Consider the following 24,430-nt stretch of genomic DNA (forward strand, 5'->3'; position numbering starts at 1 on the left):
GAGGCATTCCAATTGAGTTCCGAATGGAGAAAAGATGTCAATATTTCCAATTATAAATCTCCGTAAAAATTTGTTTTAGTCCCTGGGAACTTTTATTAGTGAAAAATGATAATTTTTCATTGAAGATAGCATAGCTTTATTCCCTTTGTATCGATTTCAACTGTATTTCTTTCACAGGGGTGTGTATTTTAATAAAAATCATCAAAAAGTGACGGAAGCAATTACTTAGGACTGACTTTATGGGTTTTGCAGCTAAGTAAAGCATTTATTCGAACAATGATATGTTTTAGGTGGATCATGCAAGTATAAAGGACATTGGTGGGTAAGGTGTTTGAAATTCCTGCTTAAGGACGGAAAAGACACTGTAAATTTGAAATATCAACAAATCTGATTATTTTTCAATTTAAAAAATCATTCAAAACAATGTATGATTTACATGGCATTGATTTGTCACTCTTAATTATGTTAGATACTTGGAATATATCGATTTAAACTGGCGTATCAAAACCTCCGAATAGTGTCATCTTTTTGAACTTCAATGTATCTTCTTTTATGAAATGGGTATGTGCTCCATATGTTTGATTTTATAATAGAACTAATAAATATCATGAAATACAAACTGATTTTAATCAACAAAAATGTGGGGAGATGACCCTCTAGACATAAGAAGTATCATTGTGTATCCAAATAAGTCCGTAAATTCGCTGTCAAAGTTGCCAATAGCAATTATTCATTCAACGCACATAATTGTGACTTAAGGTTTCTCCACCCTTGATGTTTTTATGGTTGAATCCATGTAATATTTGTTTAAATTTGAAGATTGATATGTAAACATTCAAAATGAACTTAAATATCTTTATGATGCAAATATTTTGTTCATGCTGTAGGAGCTAACACAGGTACACTCTAAGGGCAGTTATAGCGATGACTGCTCACCAATCAAACATCACATAATTTTTTTTACTGATTTCTATATAATAAATAAAGTTTTTAAAGAAATTATTCACAATCCTTTATTTTATGTATTTTATCATTTTAAAGCCATTTTAACCTGCCAGTATATAAATAGTGCCTGTTTGGGAGGGTAACAGTTGAAATTGACACCCCGAGAAAACCATTGTCAACCGACGCGAAGCGGAGGTTGACAATGGTTTTCGAGGGGTGTCAATTTCAACTGTTATCCTCCCAAACAGGCACTATTTATTTTGTTATACTGAATGTCTTTTTTTAAAATTTTAAGAAAATTTTACTGCTTTTATATAGGAATAACGTGAATTCAACAGCGAACCGTACGCGCATAATTTTCGCGCATGTAACATTTTTTAATGTTACCCGTTGCCAAGTGCGTTGCTAACGCTGAGGGTAATAGTAAATATTATTAACTGCGTCTTAACCAATCAGATTTCAGTATTTAACATGAAAGTATAACAATATGAAATGTATCACATTTAGAGTGCATTTTTATACATTTTTTTAACCATGAATAAGTACAGTTTAGCAATATAAAACGTCTAATAGATAACTTTTGAAATAATGGTTCAAACGCACTAAAAATTGGTACATTTGTGACTTATTATATCTCCTATCGAAATCTGCAAAGAAATTTTTACCTTGCCAGGTAAAAATGTTGAATTCTAGTCTCTGTCAACTTTTCCTATGTACGGTTTTATCAGTTTTTCATTGATTTCAGCGATTTCAACTCAAACTACTCTCTATTAATTGTTAAATATTGGTGTCATTTCACTTTACATTGCTTAAAATGTGTGAAACACAAGTTAAATCAAGAAATACTGGCAAAACCATGCAGTATATACATGTAACACTAATATCAAAACTGATAACGGTAAAATATTCAGGAATGCTCACAATGACGTCATGCGACAATCGAAAGACCTTAAATGGCATTAGATACTCTTTTTAAGTTGTGGGTTCGCTACCACTTAAACTTAATGCAATATCCTATTATATTGTTTGTTGAAATATTCAAAGCTTTTAATACAGTAAGAAATTGTGCTTTTGCAAACTTGTATTATAACTTATTATTATAGAAGAATTGGGGGAAAAATGAAATTGTACTTTACGACTAAACCAGATGGGCATTTGCGCTATTTTATCTCCCAATCTTCTTTCTGGATATTATAGAAAAAAAAACCACTGTGTGACAATAGATATCAGTTACTCTCATACTTGCATGGACCACCATCGAGAATGTTGACAATAATTAATCGTATTGAGGTTTTGTTCGAATTCATAAATGTCTACCATCCTTTACTATCAACTTGACAACCAACGAGCTATGTCATGAAAATGCTTCCATAGAAAATTCAGTGATTTCAACTCGGTAGAAATTAATTTTAAAAAATCAGACAAAAAAGACGTCTTGAAAAGCACATTAAGGATAGACACTACATTTAGAATAATTAAACGTTAGTTATCTCACTATGCGTTAAGTCCCTTTAAGGAGAAAAACAGAGTAAGCCAGTCCAGGAAAAATTACCCCTGTTGTAAGGGCCCTTGTTATATCCCGTGTAAACCCCTAACGCCAATACAATAAATATATCAGGAATTTTCGGTAAGAACATTATTCCGCGTTACGACCTCATTTTGCTGCTGACACTGGCCGGGATAAGACGCATAAACTGATCGATAATCCAATCTACTGGGATCATCATTTTTGAAATCTCGGCCGTGCATGGGGTCAATTAAATAATCGCTAATTATCTTTATGACATTTTCTCTACAAAAAATTCATATTTCTTGATAATTTATCATATATAAAAAAAGTATAGGTGATATAATTAAATTGAATTAACAGTACGTGGAAAATATTTAAGTTTCCGTTTTTTGTTTCTCTGAAGACATCATGTTAAGAGCTAAACGCAAGTCCATGCCATATGTCCGCCCGTCCAGAGCGCATGGTACCCGGCCCACTTCCAGCAATGCAACAGTAACGATGCCCAGCGTTTCTGCAGCCAGTTCAGTGTCAGCGACGCAAACAGGGCCAACTAGTGTTGCCTCTTGCTCTCGCCATGCAGTTGCCTTGGGATCCGCGCCCTCCTTTGACCCCTCAACCAATGTAGTTTCAATGCCACAATCCTCGCCCTCAAGCGTTGCCTCAGGATCCGCACATGTTCCTGCCTCCGGGATTCCATCAAGTTCTGCTATCTATCCCCACTTGTCTTTAGGCATCCCCACATCTGTATCAGCGGTTCCTTTAGGTTTCAATACCAGTAATCCTACTCCCCTTGTACGAGGGTTGTCCCAAAATAGCGTAGACAAGTACATGTGTAAGTTTATCCGATAACCTTGGCCTTTATGTTCCGCAAACAAAGGACAAAATATGGTATAAAACAGTACTACGTCGAGTTGATTAAAGTTGTACAATCCGATATTGATTCGGGGGAACAACAAAAAATTGCTATAGTTCAAGGTCAGTTGGTTCTACAACCGAAGCCCAATCAAAACAAAATCACTTCAATTCAATCAAGGACCGAAGCATTATTAATATTTGCCAGTATCTATCTTGCAAAGTATCGTAATGACGCCCAGGGTATTCTAAAGTACATGCAAACTATACGTTTGGGGGCCAATCGCAGTTCTTCTTCAAACTGGATTGAGTATGACAAGCAATTCAGATTGAAAATGTCCGAGTAAACGTCCATCCACTAGGGCTCAGTCGATGCTGAACTCTGGCTGTTATATATGTCATCAAAAGTACTAATGACCACTCAGCCTCCTTCCATTTTGAAATGTTACGATTATAACTTCAGGGGCTCAAGCGAAAAGTACCCATGTTCATATCAACATTCAAGCATGTACTGCCACAAAATTCACCCTCATATTCATTGCAGACAGGAAAGACCTCCTCAGATCAATATTACACAGCTAAACTTGCAATTCAAGTCACGTAAACAGCGTAATCCCTCTCAAAGTCCCGTCAGACCTAGATTCCAATTACAACTCCCTAGACAGAGATATATTGGGCCTAGGTCATTCCCTTTTTAATATTCACAACCTTAAAAAATGGGCTATCCCTGTAAAAATATTGCTACCTCCTTGCTTAATGGGTTTCAAAAAGGGTTTTACCTGCATTTTACGGGTGTAAGGATTCTATTATAACAAAAATATTAAAATCATTAGTTAAGAAATAAACAACGTTATTTAGTGAACATGGCGTTATGAATAGCGATTGCTCTGTTGGCATATTCCATGATGCGCGCTAGCGCATCATGGAAAATATGCCAGCAGAGCAGTTGCTATTCATAACGCCATGTTCACTAAATAATCGTTGCTTATTACTTATATTTGCATTTTACCACTCGCAAATACCCTGTATTAGCTTAGACCTTGACATTTAGCTATTACATCAAAAGTAAACATTCAGACTGTAATGTATCTTTTTAATTCACATAGATTTGTTAACAGAATCAATGATATGTTATAACAGTAATTCCTTTAAAATGTTATCAAAAACATGTTTAAATATTACATGTAAATACGTCAATTTTAATGAAGTTGGAGAAAAACACATGATGTATCGTATAGTGGTTTAAATCTATAACGTCATGGAAAAGTATATATAACGTTACACCTTTATGACGTCATAGTATACTGACAGAGCAATTGCGATTATAGAGATATAAGAACAATGGAAATGCAAATATTTTCTCATAAACCCCAACTCCTCTAAGTATTATCCAGAAAGAATTTTATCTGGGGCAAATGTCAGGACCATTTTAAAATCCGCCTATGGCTTATTTAAGGTGTAACCCAGTATGTTGGCTACCAAAGAAAGATGGTGTCAGGAGGCTTATAACAAATCTATCAGCACCCGTTGGTATTAGTGTCAACAGCAGTATTGAGCATGAATTATGTTTCGTTTCGTTTCCTTCTTTCGATCAAGCAATACAAATAATATTGCCTCAGGGTAAGAACTCTAAACTTTACAAAATGGATTTGTTCAGCGCCTTCCGACTTATACCAATCCATCCTTCAGACGTCTGTTTGTTAGGCATATGATGACATATCTATTGAACTTAAAAAAACTTACGTACTAAATGCAAAAAAGGTTCCTTTGAAAAAAATGCAGTCTATTATAGGTTCTCTTAATTTTTTTGGTAAAGCACTCCCCGGTAGTAGAGCATTCAACAGCAGATTCTACAACGCAACAATAGGTATTAATAAAAAAAAAAAAGCCTCACCATTTCATAAAAACACACATCCCATGTTTGTGTGTGGTTAGATTTCCTGGAAAATTTTAATAGTAAAAGTCCATTTCCAGAATTAATTTGGTCCAACAATGCTACTTTACAACTTTTCACCGACAGTTGCGGCTCCTGCGGTGGAGGGGCATTTTTAACAATCATTGGACTGTTTTAGTAAGGCCTAGTATATGGGACCTAGAGTTGCGCAGAGACATTACCTACTTAGAACTCAAACCTATCCTTGTAGCCAAATAATTATTGATAAATACTGACAACATGGCCTTAGTCTACAATGTCAACTCCAAGTCAAGTAAGACTGAGAGGGTTACGTCCTTGATTAGGCCTCTTGTGCTCATTTGTTTAGAACCTTTTTAACAAGACCTTGGACTTTCAGTAGGATGTAACGATCCATTTCTTGCGTCAAAACGAGTTAAAATGGCGCTGGTTTCAAGTGAGATATACACCGATTGCGTAGTCTTCACTCAAAAGCCAAACAAATCCCGTTGATTTCAAAGAGCCATGGCTGAGTGGCCTACAATGAAATAGACAGGACTACGTCACATTGCTGATTGATACTACCTAAAGTCTAAGCTCTTGTTAAAATAGTTCTAAGGTGTGATATCCCTCTGCTATTAATTTCACCATATATTCTTTAAAATGTTTCATATTGATTTTCATCAAAGTCAGTATCAATAAATTCAGATGAAACAAAATTGAAGTGATGAAGCGCTGCTAGATTTTTCAATGTGTCAAATCATGATATGAAAAAAAGTAGACAGTGATTAAAAAAAGCAAAATTTTACTACCGCAGCATAAAATTAAAGATATTGAATTTATATGAAAATCTTCCTTTGTTAAATACATTCAATTCATATTACAAAACATAGTGAAGCGCTGCTTTTTAGCTCAGAATAGCAATTTGTTGTATAGGTTTGTATCAAAAGTTGCTTCAGTCAGCAAGAGTTACCTTTCTTTATCATAGACTATTGAAGGTATAACATACATGTTTTACATACAGTACATGATAAATTGCCACAGTTTCTAATTTTTCAGAAAAGATTTTCTGCTTTAAAATTTTGATAACTTGATATTAAAAGGATCCATATCATTATGTTTTAGAAATGCTAAAAATGTAAATCAGGCCATTATGTTATAACATAAAAGGAGATCAAATGAATAGTCTTCCAGTAATTGGTATTATCTCAATATAGTGATATATTGTCTTGAATAAAATGTGACATTGGTTTTTAAATTTCGTTTTCCCATATTTGCTCTCTCAGAATAGAAAACCCTATGTTCAGTTTTAAGGAAGGAGTCTTTAAGTTTTCTGATTTTCGACTTGTCAAACGTATATTTGATTAATTATTAATTAAATCAAGATGAAAGGAAATTAAAATAGTATAATTATTTTCTTTCTTTTTTTATTATCATACACCTTGGCGTAAAAAAAGTAGTCATTATTTAGCATCTAACAAGGTCTATATTTTTGGCGTAATATTGACGTACGAAAATGTCACATGTTTCGCAATAAAGAGATTCTGCAGATTAATTAGCCTGTTTTAGCATTTTAAAAACAATAACATTAATGTTAAATTTTTATGACTAATGTGAACTAATGATATGATACTTGTGTTTAAGAATATGTTTTTAAAATATGATTTGCCTATCAAATTACATTTTTACAAGCTTTTTAAAGCGCCCATTCTATACATTGATTTTTGTGAAAAGATCACTAAAATCAGTTTTTCTCTCTTATTAAATGGTCAATATATTAGCTTTTCTGTCAATTTATATCTTTATATAAAGTCTTCATTATACATAAAAATCAAAAATATTTTATCATTAGAAGCATAAAAAAAAATAATCAAAATTTCTTCAAAATTTAAGAAAATTAAAGGAAATGCGGGCTAGGCAATATCAATTTTAGTTTAAACATTTATTTGAATTTAGTAGTATAAGCTGATAGACGTTTTGATATTCTATCATTTCATTGAAGAATAGAATCTTTAAAACTGAAACAGAATTACAAAGAGCTATACTCTTATTTTTATCATCCTTAACGTTGAGGAAAAAGGTGACCTTGACCTGACCTTTATGCGAAAACAAAAAGGTCAAATTTGATTAAACATTTGGTAATATGATCTGTTTGAAAATGGTTTCAAAATTTCATGAATTTCTTATCATAAGAAGTATGTTTGATAACGAGAAGACTCCTTCCTTAAACAAATAAAATGTTATAAAACTTAGTTTTAAATTATGATATGTTACTATAAGTCTAGAGTTCGCAATTGTCTTGATCACACTCTTCCCAATTATAATCCATTCACCTTTGTGAACGAGCTATAAATAGAGATATAAAACTTTTACATCCAAAAATTCTCTGGCCCAAAACATCAAATGTGTACTGTTCATGTACTGAACTAGTACATAAAATTAAGTTACATGTATATTTTTTAAAGGAATTAATCCATCGGGGGGAGTGGGGATATACATGTACATTTTGTAGATATTGCTCATACAAATTTGATCAATTTGATTCGCTTCTTGCAATTTTTTGTAGAGGCTTTCTTTACTTTTGCCCCCTGCTAAAAGTTGGAGTACAGTTCGTTCCATTAAATTTTTTTTTTATATTTGGATTTGATTAAATATCGCCTTCAAAACATGAATTATGGTCCATCACCGCCTCCCTTGTTGCTACATGCCTTAATAATTGTGAGTGCAGAGAAACAAATTGAGATTTTTTTCTACAGGAGTTATCTCTCTAATCAGAGGAATATTCCACCTTAAAGCAAATCCAAATCAAAGGTACCGACATTAGAGGATATAAAAACTCGATAGCAGATCTAGACTCAATTTCTCGGTTTCAGTGGCAGAGGTTTAGGACTCTAGCTCCACATGCGGAACCTTTTCCGACCTAGATACCTTCTGCATTATTGACTCGCTTAGGCCTCATCTAGACCATATCTTATCCGCTGCTGTCTCGCACAATACTGCCTTAAATTATCAGAAAGGACTCGATTCATTTTGCGCTTTTAGAAGTAAACACTGGCTCCCGCGCTATGGCCACCTTCGCCTCATGAGATTATTAATATTATAGCATACTTTTCTGCAAACTCGTGCTCTCATTCCACCGGCCGGTGTTATTTGAGAGCAATCAGTTATCAGTTGCAAATTCAAGGTAAACAAGACACCACTAAGGCATTAATTAGTAAGAAACTATTAGAAAGGATACATATATTAAATCCATCGAATAATGTCCGCTCCCCTAGCTTTAACTCTTCCTCTGTTAAGTCAGATAACGTCAATATTACTACATGTGTGCAGAAATTCATACGAAGTCGTGTTGCATTTCATGCAATTAACATTTTTCGCCTTATTACGGGTCAGCGAGCTTACTGTTACAAGCAAAAACATCTACTCCTCTTTCCTTTAGCGATATTTCCATTTCGGAATTCATAATAACGGTCACAAAACGCAGTTCCAAAACTGATCAACACTTCGCGGACTCTACAATTCATATTGACTTCAATGCAGACACATCTAATTTAATTCAATCAATCTTGCAATAATTTACAATTAGACCATCTATTCAAGGCCCTCTTTTTGCCATATCAATTCAAAACCTCTCACTTCCTACCAATTTACGTCAGTTTTACACAAAGCAATTAAATTCTTGGGTTCAGACACCGGTTTGTTCCCATTTTGTCTTAACTGTAAAAGTTGGTATTCCCATTTCGTCTAAGTAGGCTTTAAGGTGAATTAAGGCGAAGTCGGAGCTTGTATAAACATATAAATGGGTAAATAATATTTGTTATTTAAATTTGTTTGTTCTGAATAAAGTATAAAGAAGTTTGTAAAAATGTACTGCAGAAAGCACTGATATAAATATGTGAAAAGTTTTATTGTTCAAAATACCGGTATTTATCATTCACATGATTTGCTAAAATTGATCAACAATGGTATAAACATTTTGATATTTTAGTATAAGCAAGCTGATCAACAATAAGCAATTTTAGGATAATTTGAATTCTTCTCACATCCTTTTCTACATCCTTGTATGTCCGGATATCATCCTCTCTCTATATCCTCCTCATTGTTTACTTTGACTTGTACATTACACCATTTCTGTGAACTAATACCAATACTATTACTTCATAATCCTCTTAGGAGGGAAACAAAGAATGAATGAATGAAGAATTGATATAGCTCCACAATAAGAATGATCTATACAAATCGGCTATGAATTTTGGATAAAAAAAATTGATGAAAATAAAAGACATACACTACAGTCATCATAAAGATGAAAAGATACTTTTTAAAAAAATGTTTTTACATTTAAATCGCTGTATTCGTGAAGTAAATTCAATTTTACTACAAGTGAGTTCAATTTTTGGCTTATTATTGTAATATTAAATTTCAAAATGAATCTTTTACATGTACTTTCTTACATTTTTTTTATATTCCACATTATATTGATTTTTCTTCATTTTTCCAATATCATTATTTTTATCTGTGTAATTATTTATTATCAAAACATCTCAATATCTGTTTTTACAGTTGTTTTATAAAGAAATTCCCATTTCGCCTTTCTGCTTTTATACCTGTACTTCACAGTTAAGACGAAAAGGTAACACACCTAGACACCTCCACATTTAAGTCCCATTCGTTCCGCATCGGTTGCGCAACTCATTTGCATTCTAGTGTTCTACTGGTGTACCGGTAGAGGAAATAAAAGCTAATTTTAAAGGAATTAAAGAAGATGGAAATCGAACGCAATGTATTCGTGGAAATCGAAAGCAATATACTCGTACATTCGCATTTGATTACGTACTCGATTACTCATTTGCAGATTAAATCTAATGATAGGTTCATTTAATAAGATATTCATTTTGTTTTGTTATTAATAATTAGCAGGATTTAAGGTCATACGTCAGTGTGGATAGTTGGAAGTTCCATAATACGTAATGCATCAGAACATGCCATTGAGAACTACGGTAACCACCACATCAGCCCTTAAAAGTTAAAATATTGCTGTCAGATGGATCGTCAAAGAAGGCAAGATCTGGGAGGTCCTTGAACCCTTCTGCATAACATGGTCGGCAAGTTTGGTCAACCAGGCGTAATCGTAGTGCATTGTGGTGGAAATTCTGTAGTATAGCTTCGATGTCTTTGCGTCGACTTCAACAATTTATGAAACTTACCATCTCCAACATGCAAGCTCATTTTCCTACATGAAAAATTTTTTGGTCGCAGATTTTACCAAGAAATTACTATAGACATTCATATTCACACATTGCTGCAGAACGAGCCCGAAAACGTATTTATAGTTCATTATCAACCTTAAGCTTCATTATGTCAAAGGGGTGAGGGGTACATTCATTACCCAGTTCTTGGTTGTTGCTCGCTGAAACTGTAGAGGGATGGAATCTATTTGTCCGACATTGGACAATTCATATTTTTGAATACAATGCAGGCTGGTTTGTCCAAAATCATCACTAAAACATTTTTGCTATCCTACTCGATAATGTGTGTATGAACCCCGGCAGTTTCGTCTTGGTTTAGGCAAAATTTTCCGCTTGTGGCGGATGTTTTCCTTCAATCAGCAAGCTTTATAAAGCCGATGACACGAACATGCCTTCATAACTTTAAGATGCCGTATCGGTCATAAGTAAATGTCAGTAGAAAGACAGTGACGAAACGTGATATATGATCATTCGAAATGGAAGCTATTCAAAACTTCTTGAAAACTCAGTATAAGGAGGTGAGCATTGCTGCATTGTGCATTGTGGGGGCAGTTTTGGTAATCAAACGGCTGAAGAAACGAGAAAAGTAAGTAAGAATTGAGAGAATTCACGTAAGGTTTTTTTTGTATTTATTCTAACAATTTTATGCCTCCTTGTAACGTGTCTATGTTTTTACTAGCTACATGTATGCGTTACTAGCTAAATATTTCTATATTTCAAATAATGACGATTTGCACATTACAAAGGGTAGATTATATATGGTTTTGTTTAATTTTAAATTTCGAAAAAAAACTAACGTATTACAGTGCGTTACTTGCGACCAAAATAGATTTTCTACTTTTTCGTAAGAAATACAAAAAAATTCGTTTAAAAAATTAAGGGCATATATCCATCTTTGAACAACGCAATCTTGCTTAAGATATGATAATCTAACGATCCATAAAATAAAATTTTGGTGTAGCATTCCACCTTAAGTTCATAAAATGGGACGTCAACGTATTTCTTTGGTACCTGATACTGATGATATCGGAATTTTTCTTTGTTAGTCAACGGAAATTGGTGGACAGTTTTCATCATAAAATCCTCTATTTTCATCACAGTCTTCACAAAACAAGGACGATGTGTATGTTAGAGGTTTTGATAAGGTTATTGATATAAATTAAACATAGCTGATATAAAGTTTTATGGGACACAACTTGAAGATTTGTTGTTCCTGCACGTACTTGCAGCCTACGTGTCGTAGTGAATTAAAAGGACCGTAATATCTAGAAAAAATATTTATCCTATCACGAATTTAAAAATGATAATTAAGTACATGTACTTTAATATAGGGAATAATAAAAGATTTGTGAAAACAAATTTCTCATTTAGAACTGATATAATTAAAATAAAAAAAAGAAATCTTATCATATTTTTACAAGGAAGAATTATCCGCCGAACACCATCATTCACCATCAGGTGGGCCGGGGACCTTATGCTCCAAGTCAATCGCCGTTTGCCGTGAAGCTGGAGACCTATTTACGGATGGCAAAAGTCCCATTTATGGTAGAGTCATGATGTAAATTTTGAATTATCTGGATGGGTGTAAATACAAAATTTACAACATGACAGTAGTATCCTAAATATTCCACATCACATATGGTTAGAAAATTCTACTGCTACCGATAATTAAAAGGTTAAAATTTTGTATAATTTAAGCATGAAAAGGTTCTAGATAGGTTTTTAATATCTATTACATTTTAAGCTCAGTCGATGTCTTGACATACAGACTTAACGATGATGAATTTAGCAAGCCAAATGATGTATGTGTGACCGCGTAGATTTGCACGGTGCTAGGGAATTTTTCTGGATCTGCATCGGTCGTGTGCAGTACGAACCGGGTGAGAGAATGTTGGCGTAAAGGGTATAAGGTGTAGGCGCGCTGTGGGCCGTAGGATAATAACGAAGGGTAGGTTTGCCGTATTCCCAAAGGTCCACCAGTATACAGTTCCAGAGAAATAAACCAAGTGATGAAGGATTCCGTATTAATTGGCCGAGATTCAACGATGGCAACATTAAAACATTTTAACAGACAGACATTTTACAAACAAGTTGGATATGGCCAGTAGTGGCCTCCGGACTCAAGACTCTGGGTGAGTCGTTCGTGGCCGAGGCTGGCCGCCGTATTCCAGACTGCCGATTGACAATTGTACATAATTATTTATAAGAATCTGAACAATGAGTATAATTTGACAGGTGATGACATAAGTAAGCTGAGTGAAAGGTTCACATATATACAATAATTAAATAAACTCAATGAGTCTTTGATGTCCAAGACATGAAAAACTGATAATTGCACAATGTTGTTTTAAGAGATTAACAGTCCTTGAGACATGGCACTCCGTCTCTTTGAAATCACATATAGAGTCCGAAAAGTGTCAATCACTTAATAAATAAGTAACTTTGTAAGAAATAAACTGTGAGAAAATATTACGAAACAGATGTTGAATTTTAAAAGAAAAGTCCAAAATAAAGTAATAATTAAACAGTGAATTTTGCACGGTGATATATGTCCCAATATTTAACAACAATACTTGTTTTTGTTGCTTGAAAAACAAAAACGTTCTTTTTTTAAAATTACGTTTTAGACAAAACAAAATGCAAACAAAATGCAAAAATGTATACACACGTCTTCTTTGGTTAAAGGGTTGGAATAATAATAATTTATTAGGAGGATTATTGATTTCTTATTAAAACATTTTTCTCAAGTCATAAACTTGCTTATATTCGTTGTATCTGTACTATCACCGGGGAAAATAAGGTGTTTCTATTTATCCGGCGACAATAAGACTAAAATGCTTTAGATGGTAAAAAGCACTTTATTTGAACTTTAGGTCGGTATGGGTGATTTCTGGGAATCCAAAAACTACACCCGAACAGTCCGAAACCTAATTCCTCTCTTTCGTCAATGGTTTATAACACAATATAAATAAGAATTGAAAACAATACAAATAAGCACTTAAGCACGAGTGACATATGTCATAGAGTAAAACTTCAATATGAGTGAGTCAATTAAATCAAAGGTGAGGTGTAAGAGTTAATAACATAATTAAGCAATTAAAACTGACGTGAATTATTGTCCTGTACAAAGGGAAAGGTATATTTATGAATAGATAACAGTTACTCAAATTTCACTCCATGATAATATTCTCCACCAATTGTGACCGTGTAGATTTTACGGTACTAGGGAAATTCTTCTGGATCTGCATCCGTCGTGTGCAGTACGGACGGGGTGAGGGAATGTTGGCGTAAAAGTAACAAGTTATATGGTTGAGGCGCGCTGTGGGCCGTAAGTTAAAAACGAAGGTATGTATGCCGTATTCCCAAGGGTCCACCAATATGCAATTCCAGAGAAGTAAAACCAAGTGATGAAGGATTCCGTATTTATTATCAATCGAATTTAAAAGATGAACAATAACAAACAAATAAGCGACACAGACGGAAGTGGCCGGTAATGCGTCAGGCCTCCGAACTGAAGATTGACAAATACAATTCAGTATATATAAGAATCTAAACAATGAGTAAAAGTGACAATTTGATGACATCAAATGAATTGAGTGAAAGATTCACAGGTATTAGGTAATTAGATTAACTCAATGAGTCTTTGATGGCCAAGACATGAAAGGCATATAATTACGCAATGTTGTTTCAAGAGATCAGCAGTTCTTAGGAGAAACATCTGTCTGATTTGTAATAACAATTAAATAAAGAGTCTGCCGAGTGTCAATGGCTGATTCACTTTGTAAACATTAAATTCTAAGAATATATGACAAAATAAATGTTGTATTTGAAAAGTGAAGTCCGAAATAAAGATAATTATAGAACAGTCAATTTTGCACTGTGAAAAATAAGGTGTTTCTATATATCCGGCGACAAAAAGACTAAAATGCTCTAGATGTTAAAAAGCACTTTATTTGAACTTTAGGTCGGTATGGGTGATTTCTGGGAATCCAAAAACTACACCCGAACAATCCGAAACCTAATTCCTCTCTTTCGTCAATGGTTTATAACACAATATAAATAAGAATTGAAAACAATAGAAATAAGCACTTAAGCACGAGTGACATATGTCATAGAGTAAAACTTCAATATGAGTGAGTCAATTAAATCAAAGGTGAGGTGTAAGAGTTAATAACATAATTAAGCAATTAAAACTGACGTGAATTATTGTCCTGTACAAAGGGAAAGGTATATTTATGAATAGATAACAGTTACTCAAATTTCACTCCATGATAGTACTATGAAAACATACAAAATCAGAATTTGTAAATTGGTATTTTACACCTTAACTCTACCCTCTTACTAACCCACTGCTCATACCAGGTTTTTTCTTCGAAAATCATTCAGTTTGGAAACACAATGTAAACCTGACTTTCATAATATACTAGTATCTAGTTGGGGTATTTATTGACTAAAAACGAGATTTTTTATTTCTGTTTAAAGAATGAACACGATAGTGCGACCAACAGAAGTTCTAATTTATATTTCCGTTTCCAGAATGAACATGATAGTGAGACCAACAGAAGTTCTAAAGGTAAATTTACCTGGATAGAATACAATGGACAAGAGGTAGCAGACTCGGAATTCTGTATCCAGTTTATAAACAAAACATTCTGCATTGATCTAGACAAGAACTTCTCTGGTGAGGAAATCGCGGCAGGTAGAGCCATTCAAAGGATGGTAGATGAACATCTATATTGGTAAGTACTAAAGGCGAATATGTATTAGAACATGAAAAACGAGACCTGTTTTGAATATGTGTGAGCCTTTGAAAAAGAGAGGTTGAGAGATTTCATCAAATACATTCCCATTTTTATATTAAAAGTAAGGTGCGTTTTACCTGTTAAAAGCGAAATCTAAGTCACTAATGTACTAATAATATTGGGGTAAATTTGCAAAGACAAGATTGGACAAGAGTTTTGAAGAATCCAAGAGATATAATGAATATCACTGTTTGCCATAGTATAATGGAATATGGTATTCTTATCTATCAAATATTTGTTTAAATAGGACATTGGGTCTACAACGCTGGGTGTTTGACCCGAAGAACGGAATTAACTCCGGAAGAAAACGCCTGGGCGTGCCGTGGCTCGTGTTTCTTTTAGTCCGAAACAACATAAAGAAACAGACTTATGCACAGGGGGTAGGCAGACACACCGAGGAAGAGGTGATGCAAGTGATGGAAGAGGATCTACAGACCCTGTCAAAGCTCCTAGGTATCATCATTTAGATCTACAGAGAAAAGTTGTGGGATTGCATATTTTTTTCGTTGAATTATGAGGAAATTTTAAAAAGGAACTAATTAGTATTATTATATCACCAAAGATATTTACGGATTACATGTTAGATTTTTTTATTGCCATTTATAGTTGAATTTCAATACTAAAATAGGAGAACTAATTATTAAAAACTCCATGGTGACGTAGATCTTGAAGCGTCATAATTTTGCGGTATCTTTAAATAATTAAAAATTCTTAATTAAGTACGCACTAAACACAAATCACTATCACTATCACTATCACTGGTGTTACTGCCTGAAACAGTTTTTTTAAAGAACAAAATTTGACATCATATCCTGTAGTAATTTCATGAATTTCAAAACGCACACTGAATATTTTATCCTTTATTGTTATTCACAGCGCTATTGATGCTGACAGGATTGAAATCTACGCGATAAATCGAAACTTTAATCGGTCGAAACCTTCAACATATATATCACAGACTGCACGAAAAAATAATGATAATGATTAAAACACTGCTATGATGTCATTAACATCTTATGTACTGATGTACAATTATAATATAAATATACTTTTTCCCAAGAAGAAAAGAAAATATATCTTTGATGATTTATGCCGTTTATTTTTGGTAGCGATCTGTAACAAATTTAACTTTAACTTTAGTAACTGTTTATGCGGGTTATGTTTTTTTTTTTTTTTTTTTTTTTTGCAATGTCGCAAGTACAAGAAACACGAGCCATTTAAACATAATATGTTATAAATAAATATTTATATTTCCCAGTGTCTTTGCCTGTGATAACACTACGTATCGATTTTGTACTATATAACCCATAATACAAATGACGCCAAATTGAGGCGCCAGCGGGGTTTGCTTACTTATATTTTTAATATTTAATCATACGATGGCTTAAAATTATATAAATATAAGTAATAAGGATTCATTCTTTGAATATTATGAGGTGGTAATTTCGGTCGGGGCGTGATCAAATCTATCATAAAGCCCTTTATTGGATTTGATAACACCCGGACCAAAATTATCACCTCATGATACTCAAAGAATGATTCTTTATTCGTTATATATACAAAAACATGATGGATTTTAGTTACGAGTATAGTATTACATTTTTAAAAGAAATACAGATTTGGCATTAGATAAAAAAAAATTACAGAACTCTATTGTATTCAGTTGAACATAATATTTCTTGCTAAGAAAACTTCTTGAATGAAAGATATGTTATATAATAACTGGTATTGAAACTCGTCCTCAGTTTAATTATTCCAGCGACCAACCTCTATAAAAAGGCGGTGATTTGTTTGTTCTAAATTTTACGAGAATATTAAAGTACATATATTCTAATATCATAATAATAGGTAATAAAATGGAAACAGTTGCATCCATCCATCCATTTCTTGTATACTCCTGATGGAAAAGACACATGTATGCTTTCGTTTAAGTGATACAGTTTTTGCAGAAGTATATAGAGAGTCTTGAAGACTTAAATACTGAATATTATATATAATATTTAAATGAGGGCATCAAATATTGTCAACAATAAGATGTATTTTTGTTTAAAAATTAGGTAAGAAGAAGTACATATTGGGTGAACATGCCAGTCAGACTGATTGTTCCGTGTTTGCAATATTATCTCAGATTCACTGGCAGGACTTTGGAGGTGCAGCAAAGAAGGTGTACAAAAGTAAGTGTAAATGTAGGCAGGGTCGTTGTCGGCAGTAAGTGAAGGGTCAGAAGTTTGCCAAATTGTTAATAATCAGAGAAACTGTACCAAAGTAAGTGTGTACAGTTTGCATAGAGTGTCTGTAAGGATACGCCGATTGCACGCAAAGGATATATGGTATATGTATCTGCGTCAAGGAAATTTTAACGGAATCTACATGTAGAAATGAAGTCTAAAATGTAAAATAAGCAATGCTATCTACACTAACAAGACATATTTCTAGATTTCTGATAGATAATAAATACAAAACGGCTTATTTAAATTGATTTTTTTAAAAACAGAATATCCCAATTTGAGCGCTTACACTGAACGTATGAAGGAGGAGTTCTGGCCAGACTGGGAAGATTGTATTACCCGCGGTGGGACAAGGAAAGCTCCCAAGTGATTGCATGTTGCAAAACTGCATCCAGATTAATGTTGAATGACGAATAAATTTTTCTCCTAATGACCATTTTGGTGTGTGATGATACCTGTATTTAAATAAGTTTTCTTTGAATCTACTTCAAATTCTCTTTATTATTTTGGTTAAAAATACTGAAAACAAGAAGGACCACCTCGCATAAATCAATTTTATGATACATTACAATCTGATTAAGTAATATTGAGAAATAAAATACTGTTTTAATAAATGACGTCTCTTTTACATTAAAGCTTACTTTTCAAATACTTCAGCATGAATGTTAAATTTTCCAGTATAAATTACACTTCTTATAATTGACGACATCACTATAATTGTAAAATCATGTGGAGTGAAGAACGAGTGTGTTTTTTTAACTTTTATCACAATGGTTTATATTCTTGAAACAACAAAAGACAGTGCAACGATTACAATCTTTAGGTGGAATAACACACCTGTAAAAAGTCACTCGAATTAACTGTAAATTATCTGATTATGAAAGATATAAAGATAAATAATCTATACATATGTTAAATAAGCGAAAAATTTGCAAATTGGGAATAAAAAATGAATATCTAAAAAAATCAATTCAGTAAATAAATACAAAAGTCCCTGCGGGATTCGAACTCGGTATGTACGGATCACAAACCCGACACTTTATCCACTCGGCTATGAAGTAAGTTATATGTTGCCGTCGATAAAACAAAATGTCGTTTCAATCAGAGGTCAGCCATTTTGTGACGATGTGTTATTCCACCTTAAATCCTTAATAAACTATTGATACCACAGATTCTAAGAAATCTGTTTAACATTTGGACATTTTACTAGAAAAAGACGGAATTGGTAATCTAACAACATTTCTATGTGATAAACGTGATGATTTTAATTTTTCCTTCGTTAGATTAACTTACTTATGTAGCAATATACCATCATAACCTGTTTATGAGGTTTATGTGTTTCAGCTTATTCGTTATGCAAGAGCATGATCTACATACGAACAATTACTTAAACGAGGGAAGCTACTAATAAACAAATTTTCGAAACAAGAATAGCAAGAACTTCGGTTAAAATCATCTTTACGCAAGTTCTATAGTCGATGTAATGATCTTGTCTGCAGGTACAATGTTTATTAAGACACATGCTGACTGGCGGTTTTCATACTTGTTAGACCATAATTGATACACCGGACTAACTACGGTTTCTTTCTTTTTTCATGATCTTTCAATATTTGTAGTCTTTAGCGCAACAGAAACTTGAAATTTGATACTTTGATAGCCCTTATTTCAAGCTATGCTAATTTACAGGGCAAATAATATTTCATCATCATATCTATTCACAATTTAGAAATGGCATTCAGAAGAAATGGCAAGGTAGTAGTTTTCATTGTTTTTTAGTGAGAAAATAAACTGTCATAGAATGGAAAAATCATTATATATGCTGTCTCTTTAATTTTCATGAAAGGTAGCTCTGGCAAAATGAACTTAATTTCCTATGTAGAATTTTTCAGAAATTTATTGAGATAAAAGACGCAGTTTCTCTTCATTTTATTCATTGTTTTATATTATCTTAACACCATGGTGTATATATAGTGTTTATTTTTATTTTTAATCTAATAATTAATCTAATAATAAATATGATTTAATCTAATAATAATTTAATCATTTTTAATATCAAAATATATTTTTAAGAGTGTGATTTCTATCTCATATTATGAATATGTTTATCATCAATTTTTGAAAATATGAAAACCACAAGCAGCATTCAAATGTTTTTTATATATCACAAGTGCTTTTTGACAATGTTCATTGGAAGAATATTAAAAAAATGTATTTTCTAGCAGATTATAAACCTTAATAATCTTGCTGAAGACAGGTCTTTAAAAAATGCTATATCTAGGATGGTTTTTGTCACGGTAGATTAAAGGAGCATGTGAACTGATTATAAATGGACCTAAAACAATAATTTAATTAATGATTTAAATTTTAATTGCCGAGAAATGTACTTACTGTGAGGTTTTTTTCTTCTCAAGCTTTTCTTGTACAAACAAAACGAACTGAATTACATAATTATCAGTGATGTCATCACGTGTGAACTGAATTACTCCTTGTCTAGAAGTTGTTTAATGAAGAAGTTTAAACCCTTATCAAAGTCAATTAATTTAACGTGTTAACTGTACATACTATTCTGTTAGATTGGCTAGTATAATCATATCCTACATTAAAGCTGAGATAAATTATAAATACGTTTTTATCTTTTATTTCCGACTACCACCATATTTACTCTTACGCTCATCGCTACCCCCCCCCCCCCCCCCCCCCCCGATATGACCGAGAGAGCACTATTCACCGAGTTCAGGAATTTTGCTCTACTGGACGAAAGACTTGTAAAACCGCGTTTGCAGTATCCAATGAAAGACGACTCCAGAATCGTCATCCTTTGCTAGCGAAGATGCTTTGTTTATCTGTGCAAGATCATACGGATACCTTGGAAATTCTTTCAAAGAATATAACACATCTAACTTTTTATTGACCGTAGTTTTTTTTATTCCGTTTATACAAACATATGACTTCCATGTGAGTTGATGCATTTGGAAGTCCGTGCGATCCAAATGGCTATGCGTCGATCAGAAAGCAACTGTTCGGAACTTTCTCAACCGGTATATTTACTATAGTGGCAGTTGAATAGCGGCGGTCGAATCTACATGTAATATAGCGACCATATGCTGTTGAGAAAACGTGTCAGCTTTAAACCGCAGTCTGATGAGTTATGACACGAGCAACCCTCCGTAACTTTTTGTAATATTAGTGATAAATGTCAGTAGAAAGTGGCAAACCAAAATATGCGTCTCGAAATGGAATTGTTTCTTGAAAACACAATATAAAGAGATTTGCATTACTGGTATATTGGGGATAGTTTGGTTCTGGTTTTTTATTAAAAGGCAGAAGAAGCGAGTAAAGTAAGTAGGAATAGAATTTAAAGTTTAAGTTTGGTGCTGTTCTTAAGCGTACATGTATGTTCATTTCAGCAGCTTTTACGTACGTATCTGCGCAGTAAATAAAGTTGTCTATTTATTTATACATGTGGGTAAATATGCCTATTCAATATGTTGAAAACAATTCGCAAATGACAAAATGTTAAGATCAAGTTATGATTTTATTTGTAATATCATAGAATTAACGTATATAAGTTTATAACAAGGATGTGAACGTATCAATCGCAACTTCTCGGGCCATTTTTGATAAATCTAAACCTATTTTATAAAATTAAGATCGAAATACAACTTGCTGGATGTTTCGAGAAGCGGACAGGAATAAGAATCTAATATATATATATATATATATATATATATATATATATATATATATATATATATATATATATATATATATATATATATATATATATATATATATATATATATATATACATGCATGTGACCTAAATTACTTTTGTTGCAGCTCATGCACCGATCAAAGAAATCTGGGCCATATTTTAAGCAATTATTCAATGTGAATTTGATACATTGAAACTTTCCAGGATCCCCCCCCCCCTTCGAAATCGCGCATGCAGCTGACTGGAGATTTGCCACCTTGTTCAACTTTCGACAGTTTGTTTAAAATATAGTTTTCCCCTGCAACTGGAAATGTTATTATTTTAAGCAATATCTTTTGCATTAATGTCAACCCTTTATCCCATATATATATACGTAGATGCATAAGGTTTTTTTTTCAAAACATGGAAGGGGAGTATAGTGGGTCGTATCTCTTTTTAAAAATTTTTAAAGGTCAAATTTCACTATGATTTATAACACTGTTCCAAGTAAGAATTCATAATCTGTCAATGGCTTAAGAAATGTATGTAATAAATAGAGGAGAACGCATGCATATTTGTTTGATATTTTTTAAATCAAAGTTGTCCGATTCAAGGTATCTGCCCGACGCTTAATGAACTTGCCCAACATTTTCCGCCATAATGTTACTAGCAATTAGTCAATCGATTTACACGTTCTGGAATCTTCTTCCCATCAAAACTAAAATTAAGCATTCAAAAAAAGAATTAGCTTATTTTATTTCTTCAATTTACTAGTATTTGTTTATTTATAACCAAAGTAGACCGATCCAAAGTTATTGCCCGATGCAAGATGAACTTGCCCTACACTTTCTTAAACATTCAACCCGTGATATCGGTGCCTAATCTTGTAATAGTGAATGATTTGAAACAAAAAGTTGAAAATATGTCCCGACCTTGAGCTATTCTCATTTAAACAAGTTCAAGGTCACTAAAAGAAAAATGGTGTATCCATTATTTTCCGATAGACAAATTCTTGTTATATTTTCTTAATTAAAGTATAATTATTTGTATAATTACCGACAGCGACTCTAGTTATAATTAAATACTTCTAAAAAAAAATAAAGATTTGTGAAAACAAAACTGTCAGGGCTTGAATAAAGAAAAAAAACTCAATAATTTTCACAAGGACGAATTATCCATCGAACACCATCGTTCACCTTCAGATCGGCCGAGGGCCTTATGCTTCAAGTAAAACGCCGTTTGCCGTGAAGCTGGAGACCTATTTCCGGATAACTTAAATTCCCATTTATGGTAGACTAGGTATCTTATATATTCCGGATGACAAAAGTCCCATTTTTGGTAGAATAGGTATCTTACATATTCTTTAATCATTTCGATTGCACCTAATGGTTTAACCATATTTATTATCAATGCATGGAAACTTAAGGAAGATAAGTTTGTATTATATTTTTATTTTAATCTTGATCGATCACTTGACATAACTTGAACGATGATTAATTCAGGAAACCAAATATTCTTAATATTTAACATCAATGCTCGTTTTTTACGCATTTGATACAAAGGCAAAAAATCAATATCTAATCATGTCCAGATATTTGTGCACAAAATTGAGGAGTGCACACACATGACTCCTTTGCGGTATTTAAAGGGGGCTCGGGTGATAATTGTTTATAAAAAGTAAATAAAATCAATTTTAAATTTGTTCACCATGATAATAAACTCGCATAGATATATTGCTTATCTGTAATCTGAAACCATCACAAATCAGAATTGGTATAATTATAACCTTAACCTTCACCCTTACCCTCTCACCATGTACATGGAGGAACCGATTGCTTGAGCTAGTACTTAATAATCCACATGATAGTACATGTAGCCCTATATTCAGTAAGTTTGGATGCATAACAGATATATATGGGTTTAATACCCAGTTTACTTAGACATACTTTCTTGTTTAAGTATCAATATGTCAGCGGAAAATGTCATTATATATTACCTTTTCTTGTTCTTGAAGATTTGCCCTCCTTTGCTTTTACTCTACATAAAATCAATTGTAAAAAAGTTTCTCCATTACAAAATTTCTTTTTAATAGTTTTTCTTTTCCAAATAAATAGATAAGGTGCGAGTGAACTAATAATAACTGGACCTAGAAGAATAATTCAATTAATAATATAAGTTTTTATGGCTGAGGAATGTACCGACCATAGTGCGAGGTATTTACTGTCTAAAATCAAGCTTTACTTGAACAAATAAAAACTTATGAAAGTGCATACTTTTCTATTAGATTGGCTATAGTCTGTCCCAAGATATTTATGCTGCATATTTGAACGATTTTTAATAAAAATACACATACCTGTGACTAAAGTGCAGTTAAAATCGATGAAAGGGAAAATTCCCAAGATAACTTCATTCACACATTATCATTTTTCCCTCGTAAAAATTCACAGGAACGAAAACAGATTTCCTACGGAGATTTATAATGGGGAATGTTGACATCTTTTCTCCATTCGGAAATACTCGGGACCCCTCGCGCAATTTTTCAACGCTATAATCCGGGCGTCTTCATCTCCTTGGCAATGGAAAAACCTCGTAGACTTTTTATTTTTAGCCGTGTACTGATACCTGACAAGCTAGAGGGGGCGTTTCAAAGGGGAACTCTTGGGATTTTTTCATACTATTGAATGAACATCGTCTCAACCAAGAGGTATTTATAAATATTGAATAATTTAAGAAAATATGCGGCAAAAATATCTTGGGACAGACTATAATACATTCAAGTTGACATGAATTTATAAATACGCATTATTTCCCTTCTACATTTGTATCTCCATTTACCGCCTTTTTAGTTGTTGCGCTGATCGCTATACCCTCTTAGATAAGACAGAGAGCACTATTTATGCTTCACCACAGGTATTTCATTCACCCAAACACGTTCATTGGACGGAAAGATTTGTAAAAGCACGTTTTAGAAAAAAATATGACAACCACTTATCATGAACTGTCAAGAAATATCCAATAAAAGAAGAAACAAAATAGACTGAAATCCAGGGACACACCGTTATATTTAAAAAATTCACGATTTCCTGTGTCGCACTGTAATAACATTGCACCTGCGCAAACGTACACTCTTTGTAGCAAATCATACAGTGACAGCAGAACTACAGAAAAAGGAGTGTTTTGTAGAAACTTATAAAAATATTGTTACTTTCTTGGATTTACTATCACTTATCTACTGGGTTGGATGTAATGGAAACCGACG

The 24,430-nt window shown here is 33.1% G+C and overlaps 1 protein-coding gene across 2 annotated transcripts in view; it reads left to right on the top strand.

The window, feature by feature from the left end:
• The first annotated feature begins 10,810 nt into the window (after positions 1–10,810).
• LOC117680318 (failed axon connections homolog) overlaps positions 10,811–24,430 on the top strand; it is a 31,818-nt gene continuing 18,198 nt past the window's right edge. The window contains exons 1-6 of one of the 2 annotated variants that reach the window (XM_011458493.4): positions 10,811–11,033; positions 11,869–11,992; positions 14,984–15,186; positions 15,497–15,702; positions 17,307–17,423; positions 17,744–19,437. In XM_011458493.4, the coding sequence (XP_011456795.3) occupies positions 10,924–11,033; positions 11,869–11,992; positions 14,984–15,186; positions 15,497–15,702; positions 17,307–17,423; positions 17,744–17,847 (864 nt within the window). In that variant the 5' untranslated portion in view covers positions 10,811–10,923 and the 3' untranslated portion in view covers positions 17,848–19,437. Of the gene's footprint in view, positions 11,034–11,868; positions 11,993–14,983; positions 15,187–15,496; positions 15,703–17,306; positions 17,424–17,743; positions 19,438–24,430 lie in introns of those variants that run through there. The other variant, XM_066075819.1, reaches the window with a different exon arrangement.

The sequence above is a fragment of the Magallana gigas genome, chromosome 2 (genome assembly GCF_963853765.1).
Source record: "Magallana gigas chromosome 2, xbMagGiga1.1, whole genome shotgun sequence".
NCBI lineage: Eukaryota > Metazoa > Mollusca > Bivalvia > Ostreida > Ostreidae > Magallana > Magallana gigas.